This window comes from Vanellus vanellus (assembly GCF_965231255.1).
Source record: "Vanellus vanellus genome assembly, chromosome: 11".
Classification (NCBI taxonomy): domain Eukaryota; kingdom Metazoa; phylum Chordata; class Aves; order Charadriiformes; family Charadriidae; genus Vanellus; species Vanellus vanellus.
In genome coordinates, this window is record NC_138916.1 from 8577500 (window position 1) to 8589518 (window position 12019).

At 39.0% G+C, this 12019-nt stretch overlaps 1 protein-coding gene across 1 annotated transcript in view; it reads left to right on the forward strand.

The window, feature by feature from the left end:
• The window catches only part of THSD4 (thrombospondin type 1 domain containing 4), a 289380-nt gene that overhangs the window by 260031 nt on the left and 17330 nt on the right, over positions 1-12019 (forward strand). The window contains exons 9-13 of the mRNA XM_082488552.1: positions 648-744; positions 1670-1912; positions 5803-5932; positions 7705-7909; positions 10439-10612. Coding sequence (XP_082344678.1) covers positions 648-744; positions 1670-1912; positions 5803-5932; positions 7705-7909; positions 10439-10612 — 849 coding nt within the window. The remainder of the gene's footprint in view (positions 1-647; positions 745-1669; positions 1913-5802; positions 5933-7704; positions 7910-10438; positions 10613-12019) is intronic.

The window sequence follows — 12019 nt, forward strand, 5'->3', positions numbered from 1 at the left end:
TTCGCTTGATCTTTATTGAGGCATGCTTATGGTGAGAGCAGCATAGTGTTAGTAATTTTAGCTAGTTGATTGCTGAGTCTCTGTCGAGTGGTGCGGAGGTGATGCAAGGAACAATTTGATTTGTGAGCTGGTACACAGGGAATACCACATATGTGCTGTCTGCACGTGCCTCCTTCAAGTACAACTGATAAACCTTAAAAAAGGCCGTTGGCTACATTTGTAGATTGGGGTCTGTGGTATTTATTTTTCTCTGCTTTGTTTCTTCCTTGCTTGCTTTTCCTCAGGCATCTGTCACGCTCCTGCTGCCTGAGGATGCTTTGTTGATCTTAGGACCTCTCTTGTGGGGCTGGGGCCTGGCTGAGTGAGGCCCCGAGCGTGGCAGGTGTACATTTCCCAAAGAAGATTTAAAGAAGCAGTTTCTCTGCCAGCAAAGCTAGCTCAGTTCATAAACATAGTAACCTGTATTTTCTTTATTTTTTCCAGAAACAAGTATCTTTTTATGCATTTTTTCGAAACAGTCATTGACCCTTGTTTCTATCCTGACCAATCATAAATAGTGTTACGTAGTTGATCAGTTCAAGTATGTATTTAAGCATTAGTAATGTAACAAGTGGAAGAAGTGAATATATGGCTGTTTTTCTTTTTAGATGATACATCAGCAGCCTAACCCAGGTATACATTATGAGTATATCATTCCAGGAGACAATGTCATTAGTCCTCCATTGCTTGCTCACAGGAGGCCAGGTAAAATGCCATTATTTCCTATTATTATACACATTTTGTTACCCAGTAAGCTAATGGAGAAATTCATACTGTTAAATTCAGTGTAAATGCAGCCACTGAGGTGGTAGAGGCCCACATCAATGTCTGCATAGATTTGGTAACTTCAGTGAACTAATATTGGCAGGGATTATTTATACTGTAGCAGGGAATCTGGTCACATATTTCTACTTTCAGTCATAATTTTGTTGTTAAAATGTTAACTGTGGCTTTGCATGAGCTGTAGTGTTGTAACCATGTCTCAGAAATTAAATAGAACAAGATTTTTCTCTTCAGAGTTAGAGATAATTTAAAACAACCCTTTGCTCTTTCTCTTTCCTCTCCCAACTGGGGAGGATGAAACACAAAACTGTTGCCTTCCCAAGCTAAATCTGGACTGCTCATGCTCCTGCGTGAGCTGTGGATACGTGCTGTGTTTAGTGGTATGAAGTTCTGAAGGACAGCAGAAAATCTGCAAGTGAGTTTGGTCCTACTTTTAATCTTTGTGACTTGCCTTGACAAATTTCCATGTGTATTTGCAGTCTGTTCATAACAAGGAGCAGCTGTGCTGCGACATGGGGAGGCACAGAACACAAAGCATGGTACACACACAAAACAAAAAATTTGGGAATTTTTTTGGCTTTGGGAAATTTTGACACTGGGTGCATTAAGTCTACAGTGTGTTTGGAGATTCTTCAGGTTTTAATGTATTTGCTGGCTGAGGCTTGGTTATCTTAGTTTAAAACAATACGATCTTTGCAGGATACTGTTAGGAGGTCTCTGCATAGCTGATTAAAGCTGCTTTCAAGTTTAATGATGCTCCAATTTTGATTATTAGTGGATGAAAACAATGACTGATATTTGCAACCGAAGCTTATTATTTTACTTTTTTGTTATTGTCCATCATCAGGGGAGCCCCTGAATGGTCAGCTAGGAATGCCAGAAAGTACAAATCATGAGGATGAGGATTTGCATAGGGAGACAGACACTCTCACTGGACAGTCAGCTGGAACTTTCCCAGTTATTCAGCCAGGAAGATTTCCTTCTCATCAGCCAGAAAATCAGGTGCCTGCTGTGCAACCACCAAGACAAAACCGAGAACACAACTGGAAACAGATTGGAAAAACCGAGTGTACTACTACATGTGGGAAAGGTAAGTGCTTCATACACCATGCACAGAAAACAGATGACACACGGGAGGGTTCCAGCGTGGGAGAGGAGAAGCATGGAGGGAAGCAGCAGTGTGACTATTCAGTAGCTCTTGTATGCACAAAGCATTGCTGGACCTGGTGTTTTGTTATCTTATGAGCAAAAGACACGTCAGTACTATTATGTGTGCTTATCTTTGAATTTGTAGAAACAACAAAATTAAAAATATTAAATAAAAGGTGTTTAAAAGGGAATATATGGCATTTGCCTCTGAAAGGAAATATTTCAGGACTTTATGGCAAGCTGCTCTCTCTCACACCCTTGATACACAGCTGCTTTCCTCACCATTCTTTGGCATTCTTTATCCTTCCATTTGGCCTCTCCAGCTTTGTCAGATACACCCTCAGTGCTTTTTGCATCTTTGTCAACAGTTTTCTGATCTTTATGGGAAGGTTTCACAGGGATTCCATCAGCCAGGTCCTTGCCTCACTGAATGTTGCTGGAACAGCAATAATGTGACTTCAGAAAACTGAGATTTTCATAGGGCAGAAGTGGGAAGGATGAGGGGTGGAAAGGGACTGGTGATTAGTGAGCTTTTGGGATGTGATGGATACACTACTTGGAGTTGCCAGATTAATCTTTGCCATAAGGTATTGACAGTGACTACAGATTCTATAATGCATAGCACAAGCAATTATTTGGAACAATAAGTTTCTGTGATAGTAAAAGTGAAATCTTTTGTACTATACACAGCCACCCATCACCATACCTACAAAATCACAGAGCTTTGAAATAAAGACGTACCAGTGAGGGAACTCAGCTGACTATCACCAGTTCATATATGTTGAGAACATTTGCTTCTTACTTAGTTTTAGAGGACACTGTGCGAATTTGGTCCAAGGCCGGATGAGTGTCCGTCTTATCGCTACAGGTAGAGCTAAAAACATCCAGCAATATTGGTACCAGTCAAAATTGCTTCCCAGTATATTGAGAAAACCTTTTTCCTTGGAGAAATTACTGCAAAAGTGTTAGAGCTAAAGTACACGTAAGAAGACTTTTGGAGGTCAGCCTTTTTGTGGAGAAAAGGAGGGAATGTAAACCAGAATTATTTTGGTTGGCATTTAAATTCACTGTGTGTCTTTAATACAAGACATATGGGCAGAATCCGTAGTTGCACTTGATTATTGCTTTGCAGCAATCAGTGAATATCACCTGCTGAGAGGCTGGATTACCACATACATGCTGAATTTTAGTATCTAGATCAGGTAATTTATGATGCAGTTACAGGAGCACATCAGGGTAAAGGTATTCTTCCTTGTCATCATAGAGGTCTTGGTTGTATTTCCTAGGGACCTTAAGAGCATTTGAACATAGTTTTTGCCATTTCTTCAGACATCTGGTAGGGGCAGTGGTATCTGAGTCAAAATGATGATAAGAAAATTGTAGGAAAACAGAATTCAAAGGACATCTTTCAGCCTCCTATACAGCTTAAATTTACTCCATGAAATTTAGCAAAACAACTGTTAAAAATCAGTTTCTCTTTTCCTGTTGCTTGAAGAATCTATGTGTGTTCTGATCAAGTTGAATTCAAAAGAAACTGGACCTTGAGCGCAGGATCCTGATGCTGTTGAGACTGTATGAATATTCCTTGTGATCTTAGTGTGAAAAGCCTGTGTGAATCTCTGATGCCTCTAAGGCATTTCAAGTCAAACTAGGTTATATAGGCTGATAAAAAAATTGAGTGAAAAAAATGGAAAGAAATCTTGTGCTATTTAAGGCTTTGTTTTCATTTTGAATGATTCAATATAGGACACTTCCTTCGTTTTTCCATGTTTTCCTTTTTTCTGCCACTTTGTATTTCTTCTTGCAGAAATGAAGATGATAGGTGGTCTTTAATTATTTGGTTTTTTTGCAAAACGAACCTGTCAAAGCTGAATAAAGTTAGGAAACTTTAAGTTGGAAGAAGAAAGAAAAAAAAATTGTTATGCTACCTAAGGAAAAAGAGAGGATAAATTAACAGTTTTGATGAAAAGCTGTGAGATTTCAAAGCACTTTTCAGTAAAACTTTGGCTTGGAAAAGAAGACTTATAATTTTTTTAAAAAGTGAAAATGCTTCCCATGAGAACTGCCTCCAGCTCTTGTCCCAGATTTCCATTTAAGATGACTGAGCAAATAGATCTGCTAGAATCTGGACAGTGTGGAAACCTCTACTGCATCCTGTCCAGGAAGCGAAGTAGCACATTATCCCTCTCTGTTGTCCCGAGAAAGGAAAGCTGGTGCACTGCAAATTCTTTCAGTCCTGGAGCCCCGGGAATTTCATCCAAATTTTATCTGAAAGATCTTACAGGAGGAGTACCTCACTGCATCTTGTCCGAGCACAGCCTGCGCCTTAAGATGGTTATGTACACCTTGGAAATTACTTGGGATGTGTAACCAGGACAGTTAGTCATGGCAGCACGTTTGTTAATTTTTTTAAGAAGAATTAGCAAGGAGGTTAAAGAGTGTAAACTGCTGATTTTTTCCTTAGATTTCAGAAAATATAACAGGTTTTTCTGAAGTATTAGTGTAAGTTAGATGGTGAGGTACGAAGCCTTACTTTTGATAGAATTAAATTCTTGAACAAATCTGACTTTAGTGGGAATTGTAATTTTAAATGTTCTATCCTGAAATTGAAGTGTGCCAGCCACCAGTTACCATCAGCTAGAGCCACACTTATTTTATTTGAAGTCATAAAGTCATAATTTAGAATTACTACAGATCTCTGGTGCAGTATTTTTTTTTAATACATGGCTGGATGTATTGATCTCCTTTCTTTCTATTTCTTGATCAGAAGTGTAAGTTACCTGTTGGTTGATTTCAGTAAACCCAGGATGAGCTGCTTAAATTGTTAATTTCAAAATATGATAATACTACCTAAAAAATTATTTAGCAGTTACCATTAAACCTCTATAGAGGTTTTGAGCTCCGGGAGGTAAAAAATGTGAAACTGATTAACTAGTTGTGGTTGTGGTCCTGCTTTTTGCCCTGCTCCCTCCTCTTAGAATCCTGAACTCTACCATTTCGCGGTGTCTTGCAGCCAAAGCTGCCGCTGATTATCACATCCTTGACTTTTTCTTCCTTGTTTTTATGTATCAAGTCGAGCAGAGCTCCTTTCCTGGTTGGCTCCTCGATCACCTCTGTCAGGAAACTTGTTAATGTACTCCAGCTTTTCACTTACAAGTACAAGTAGGCACATTAGCACCTTGCTCTTTGTTATCATTTTGGTAGTCAATTTGCGATAGTAATAGAAGTAGAGTTCTGTCTTTCTGCTTTAGCATGAAAATTATTTAAAGACCGAGCATTAAATATGGAGAGTAGTAATTTTTAGGAAGTCTGTGGTCTACAGTAATGTTTAACCTGTAAGCTTTATCTTATGAATCTTTTCACAAACCAGGTAAAGTGGATAATATTCTCATGTGTTTACTCACCACATAAGTCTAAAGTAAGGAGGCTCAGTCTCTTTCCAGAAGTGCAACAGAATAACTGCTCAATTTTCCCTCCTCTCAACCCTGTGTTGTGGCTGCTTGGCTGCATTTTTTTAAATTGTCTGAATACTTAATGTTTGTACTCTCTGCACTATAAAGACCTCATGCAGACGAAGGAGCATGTTTTCTCAGCCTTTCCTACAGTGCCATACCGTACTTTCTATATACTAAGGACTTCCCTTAATACTACAATGTAAACAGTATAGCTTTCAGCTGTCACTATATTTGGAAATCGTGGATAAAATCTTATTCTATATTTCCTCTTGTTAAGTTATGCTTCTCCTCTCGGCACCAGTGTTGGATGCTACTGTTATGGCTTATACTGCAGAGACTTCTGCAATGCATCATGTAATTTCCTTCTTCATTTCAGGGTCACAGTACCCAGTTTTCCACTGCGTCAACAGAATCACTCATGAGGAGGTATCCGAGAGTTACTGTGACAGCAGCACCAAACCCATTCCAGAAGAGGAGGCCTGCAACCTCTTCCCATGTCCAGCTTTGTAAGATATTACATTTTAAGTCAAGTCAATAAGCCTCAGTAAGCCAATGTCATTGAGGTTTTGCATGTGAAAGAGGCTATTCTAAGTAGGAAAATAGTTTGAACTTCTAAGTACTGTGCTCATAAAGCGTAGTAGATATTTTTTCATTAGTTGTTGGTGGCCTTCTTCCCCTTCACAGGGAGCAACAGCATTCAGAGAAGACAAAGGGGAAGTTGGCAACACAAGTGAATGTAGTAATTTCTCAAAATTTGTGTGATTGTTCAGGCATGCACACTATATGTGGCCTCTCTATGGGTACATTTTTTCAAGTGACAGGTTTCTGCATAGACCTGTCTAAAGAAGAGGCTCTGTAGGTTATATCACTCCACATTGGATCAGTGTGCTGTAGTACCCACCTGTTCATTCCACGGTGTCATATTTAAAGATGAGATTAGGCTGATACTGCTCACAACAGCCCCCTCATAAACATCACCTCTCTTCCCTGGAATTCTGTAGTTCAACTCAAAGACTGGATCCTGAAGTGTTAGTCCTTGTTGCCAGGGTGCTAATACAGCCAGCTCAGGTGTGATTTCCTTCTGAAAAGACACGTGCCATCAGGAGACTGTGACTTACAATTGGCTAAGCAACTTCTTTAAAATAGTCAAAAAAAAAAAAAAAAAAAAAGAAGAAAAGAAAAAAGGTCAATTCATCCAGGGTGTGTACCCGGAAGAGAAAAGGGTTAAGCCCAGTTGCTGTTATAGCAACTTTATTTCAGGTCAGCAGCTGTATTTTCCATTTCTCTTCTGGTCACATTCTTCAGTTCTCTTCTGAGCAGCCAGAGGCCACTCCTTATCCCATGGAAGTTTCTAATGGTGTAAGTGCTGTTACAGTGGGAGAGATGCCTGACAAGCAATTTCCTAGTGCGTACTAGATAGTCAGAACTTCTGAAGCCATTTACTTGGAGATGTCTTCTCTCACCAAGCATTTTTCCCACCTTTTTCTTTCTAACAACTCATATTAATTCATCTTCATTTGTTTACACAGGATAATATCAATATAAACAAATATATGTAAACATTTATTAAAAAGAATACAGAGATTTCCCTTACTCTCCACAGGAGTTTTGAAATAAAACGTGTGAACAGTTCAGATACTTCCTTTATTTGTGTATATCTTCATGCTTGAAATGAAAACTGAAAGGGGAAAATGACATGTTTATACAGAAGTGATTAAATAAATGCTGCGAAATCTTGGACTAAGAAGAATATATCTAGGGATATTTTTCATCTCTAGGATTAAATGTATTTATTCATTGCTTATAATTTGCTATATCACTTTTGCTGATGAATGAATGCCTGGATACATTACATGGTTCTTGTGGGATTGTCCTTTTTTAGAGCCTTTGCTGCAGAAACATTTTACGTGACACATCTTAAATTTTTGGGAAGTGTCATAAGGCAATCATTTATATTATAGATTCTTTAAAAAAACCAAACAGCTATTAGTGGCTTAATTAAGGTTTGTAATGCGTCCTGAAACCATGAATTGTGTAATCTTTATGCGTGCTTATTATTATCAACCACTAGAGGTAGATTGGTTACAAGTATATAATGTTGTCTTCATAAAGGATTAAGTTATGCAAGCAGAGGCTTAAGTGTTATTTTAGAAGATTCTTTACCAGCATCAGAATCATGTAATTTGAGTTCTGTTAAGATCAGTATTAGAGAAATCTTTACTCGAAAAAATTGCATCCTCTTTTTTTTTTTTCTTTTTTTTTTTTTTTTTTTCTTCAGCTGGGATATAGGGGAGTGGTCTGAGTGCAGCAAAACATGCGGCCTTGGTATGCAGCATCGACAGATCTTATGCCGGCAAATGTATGCCAACCGCACCTTGACAGTTCAGCAATACCGCTGTCATCACCTGGAAAAACCAGAGACAACCAGCACATGTCAGCTGAAGATCTGCAGTGAATGGCAGATTAGGACAGAGTGGACTTCAGTAAGTATGATTGATTAATGTGGGGCATAAAACCTCACAAAAGAATAAGAATTTTTTTCCAGGTATCACTAATCAAACATGAAATTTGTTTTTGCTTAAAACAGGGAAGTGGAAGGTGGAAATGTGAATCTTAGTTCAAGAAAACCCTGCCCAATTATGACCTTTAAAGTTCACTGTTTGTGGCAGAAAGGAGCTGCAAAAGAGCAATTGAATAGTACAAAACACGCAGATGTGTGTTTCCAGAAGTACACAAGCTTTCTGAGCCGTGCTTTTTTTTAAGTGCTCTATGAAGTAGAGTTGGGAAAGTCCTGATAGGTTTGCCTGTGGTGGCCAACTTACTGCTCTTCCTCATAGCATGTAGAGTTTAGTTCCAGGAGTTACTTAACCTTATGTATGTATTAAGGATAGAGTCAGCTGTTGCTGGTACTGTAGTTGGTTTGACGCTACGCCAATACTTGAGATAAATGTGGACAGTACAGTTTTAAGCTTTAATTTGTGTCTTCCTTACAAAAGGTTTGGCCAACCTGACAACCATCCTAGATACTTTCATGGCCTTTGTGTGAAAGAGTAAATACCCTGGTGTTTTAGGTGTAGTGATAAACAATTCTCTTTGTTCGCCATGAAACAGACCAAAAAAAATTTTAGAGCTGCTGAATTATGCGGGTGGGTAGAACGTGACAAATTCCAGCTTAAATCCTGAGCCTAAACCTTCTTTCTCCTTTCTACTGAAGTGCTTCCTTGCTCGGAATTTCCTCAGCCTGTGCTGGAGTGCATGTCGCAGCACGCAGTGCTGTGCGTGAGCTCGCTGCAGTGGCAGCACCAGCACGGCTTTCTCTCCACACAGTCACGGTAGGTTAAAGGCTCGTGCAGCAGGCTTTGTGTGGCTTTATAGGGGGTCTTCGCCCATGGTGAAGCCTGTGTGAGTTAGCTCACTCAGTTGCTGCATATCTGAGGCCAATGGTGGCATTCTAAACTGCTTCGTCATGACGTAGCTGTCATATGTTGATATATTCCTGATAAAAAAATTAGAAAGACAGACGAATGTAAAGATATGTCGGTTGGTCAATTCATTATTCGCGATGAATTAAAATCCATCTGGAGTTTAAGGACAGTAAAATTGATATTAAAGGTAAAGTTTTGATTATTTTATTATGTTGATGATGAGAAAGGGGAGCTGGTTTTGTGTGTTGTTGCATTTTGAGAAGTATTTCAGTGTACAAAGCCTTTAGAGGTTTACTGCATACGGCGAATCAAGCTAAACAAATGCTTTAGAAATTGTAGCTGGTTGAATATAGGCATAATTCCAATAAAATTCTGTGATTAATTTCCTCTTGGAAGAAAAATTAAACTTCTTGACATGAGGAAGATCCATCCTAAAGAAAGGAGCAATGGAGTTTGCAAACTGGTTTCAGTACATTTATTTGTGTTTGTGCTTAATGAAGTACAGTCAGGTTTTCGGTTTGGAGACAGGTCTGTGATCTTAAAAGTAAGCCCACCTTAAGATTTTAATGTGCTTACTATTTTCTCTGACATACAAATGTCAAAATCTTTGATCTAAATCTGATTAGAAAAAATGATGACATGGTAATTTTAAATTTGGAGTCAGCAGATTAGATTTCAAGAGTAACTCTGGACAAATCACCCCCTTTACAGCATAAGGAAAGGGGTATTTGTTTTTATTGGTCTTTTGCTATTTAATGATCTCACACATGTAGTCTGGGTTTTGGCCAGTGTTCTAGAGTGAACAGTTGAGGAAATAGCTACAGTCTGAAGGTGAAGTCCGTGAGGTATCTTGATATAGGGAATATATTTTACATGATAAATAACTTTGACATGCAGATATAGCAGACATGATTAAGCATTCCAAAGCAAGGAAAAAACAATGAGGCTGCCTTTGGAAGCTCTGCTAGGTACCCTTGTGTGCAGGTACTGCAGCCTCTAATCTTCAAAGTCTCAGAGATTTCCCTTTTAATTCTAGAGTGTTTGCAGGACACACCATAACATTTCATGTGTACACAGCAAAAAATTATGTTCATGTCTTGCTTCATGATCTGGATGCTTCACATCATCAGGCAGAGATATCAACAGCTGCCAGCGTTCTCTGAGGTTGAAGAAAAGAGAGTGGGAGGTGGCCTTTACTTCTAAGAGGGATTCAGAAGCTGTGTTTCTCTGCATTTCTCTTGCTTCATATCAGCTTCTAGGTCAAGATCAAAATTATGCAGAATATGCCAGCCTGCTATTCAAATACCGGCAGCTCATTTTGATAAGATGTTGCATGGCCTGTTGAAGATAGGGTTTAATTTTATGTTTTCCAAATGTATCTGCATAGTATACTATAGGATACTACAGTCTGGGAATATGATTTAAAACTACTAATGCATTTTTATTCCCTATTCCTAGCAATCTAGAGTATTTCTATAGCTTCTGTGGATGTCTTAGGGGGAATGAATGAGCTGTACGTTCTGAGCTGCCTGATGCACCGCTGCCGTTCTTGCATAGAGCCCTGATGTGACCTCCCTTGTGTTACAGTGTTCGGTGCCTTGTGGAGTGGGACAGAGGACCCGAGACGTGAAATGTGTCAGCAACCTTGGAGACATTGTTGATGATGAGGAATGTAACATGAAGCTGCGGCCAAATGACATTGAGAACTGCGACATGGGTCCCTGTGCTAAGAGCTGGTTCCTTACAGAGTGGAGTGACAGGGTAAGGCTTCTCATTATCTTTGTGCTGCCAGATCTTCTAAAACCGCTTAGGTGCATCAGAATTAAAAAATATACATCTGTGCAGCCATAAAAGGAGTGATCTTATTTTCCGTGTTTATCCTTGATCTGTTAAACAGGCAAGAGCAAGCAAAACAAATAATGATCCCAAGGGCACCTTGAGTTTGTGTTAGATACAAGAATGCATAGAAAGGGCAAGCGTGTGGGTACGTGGCCAAACATCTGGATTTAGCATTGGCTCTGTGTCTGAACTTCCCAAAATATTGAGTGTGCTGAGATTTATTATTCTGCCTTGCTTAGCCCTGAGTCTCAAGATTCAGACTCTAAAAGTTTCCCTGCTGTTTTTTTAAGGGATGGAGGTTTGAGGCCTGATGTCTGGGTTTAAGTTCAAGCCATAAAACTATTATCCTGTAGCTGTGAAAAAAGCAGAACAACTCCATAAACTCAGCCAAGGTTGATTCAGACTTTTGTACTCTGTGAACATGGATGTATTTTTTTCATTCCAGTGAGTCATATTCTCCACATGAAAGTAATAAAACCAGTGGTGATTTACCTTGTTTCATGATTGGGCCCAGAGTTGTTGTTCAGTAGTGATATTTACACGCTTTCAATAAAAGGCTTACAAACATGGGCTAAGAAAACCCTGGTATTTTGGACCCTCTTGTGGATGCTTGCATATCAATTTCATCTGTAGACAAGTTGAGCCTTCAGTCTGTAAAATCCTGATTGTATTTCCCTTTTACTTTGACTGGTTGTTTTGGCAGGCAAATAATGTAATTTATTGTTGATGCTGTAAGATTACATCCATCACTTCATGGATTCATTATATAGATTATTTTGTGGTAGCATTTCTGAAGGCTAGGAATGTCTGGTGCATAGGTTGTGCATTAGTTTGGACACTCAGAAGATTTTCCACATGTTTTAGATGCAGAGAAGGAGAAGGAACTTTACATGTAGGGCAGGTACCTGGTATGTCACGTCATTTTAAAAAAGCCGATCAGACTCTTGCTACAATTAAAGGCGTGCAAAATTTTCAACCTCCAGACAACTCAAATAGATTTTATAAAGGAAAAAAAAAAATGATACGCCAGTAAATCTTTGTTGTTGTCACTTGAACTTTTTTTTCTGGTTGTTATTAACCCAGTGTATGCTCTTGCATAGCATGGACAGAAAGTTACCAGGCAAAGTACAGGTATTAGTGCAAATGGCAAAGTTTTGCTGTAGGGGAAGTGGCAGTGCCTGGTTGTTGGTTTTTTTTTAGCTTGTAGAGCTGTTCTTTGTCCAGTGCTATTAAAGTGATCTTTTACAAGTAAGAGAGAAAGATGCTTTCTACCCTCTAAGGCATCTTTCTTGAAAAAGCTGACCCAGGTACTATCAGCTGGTGCAGTTC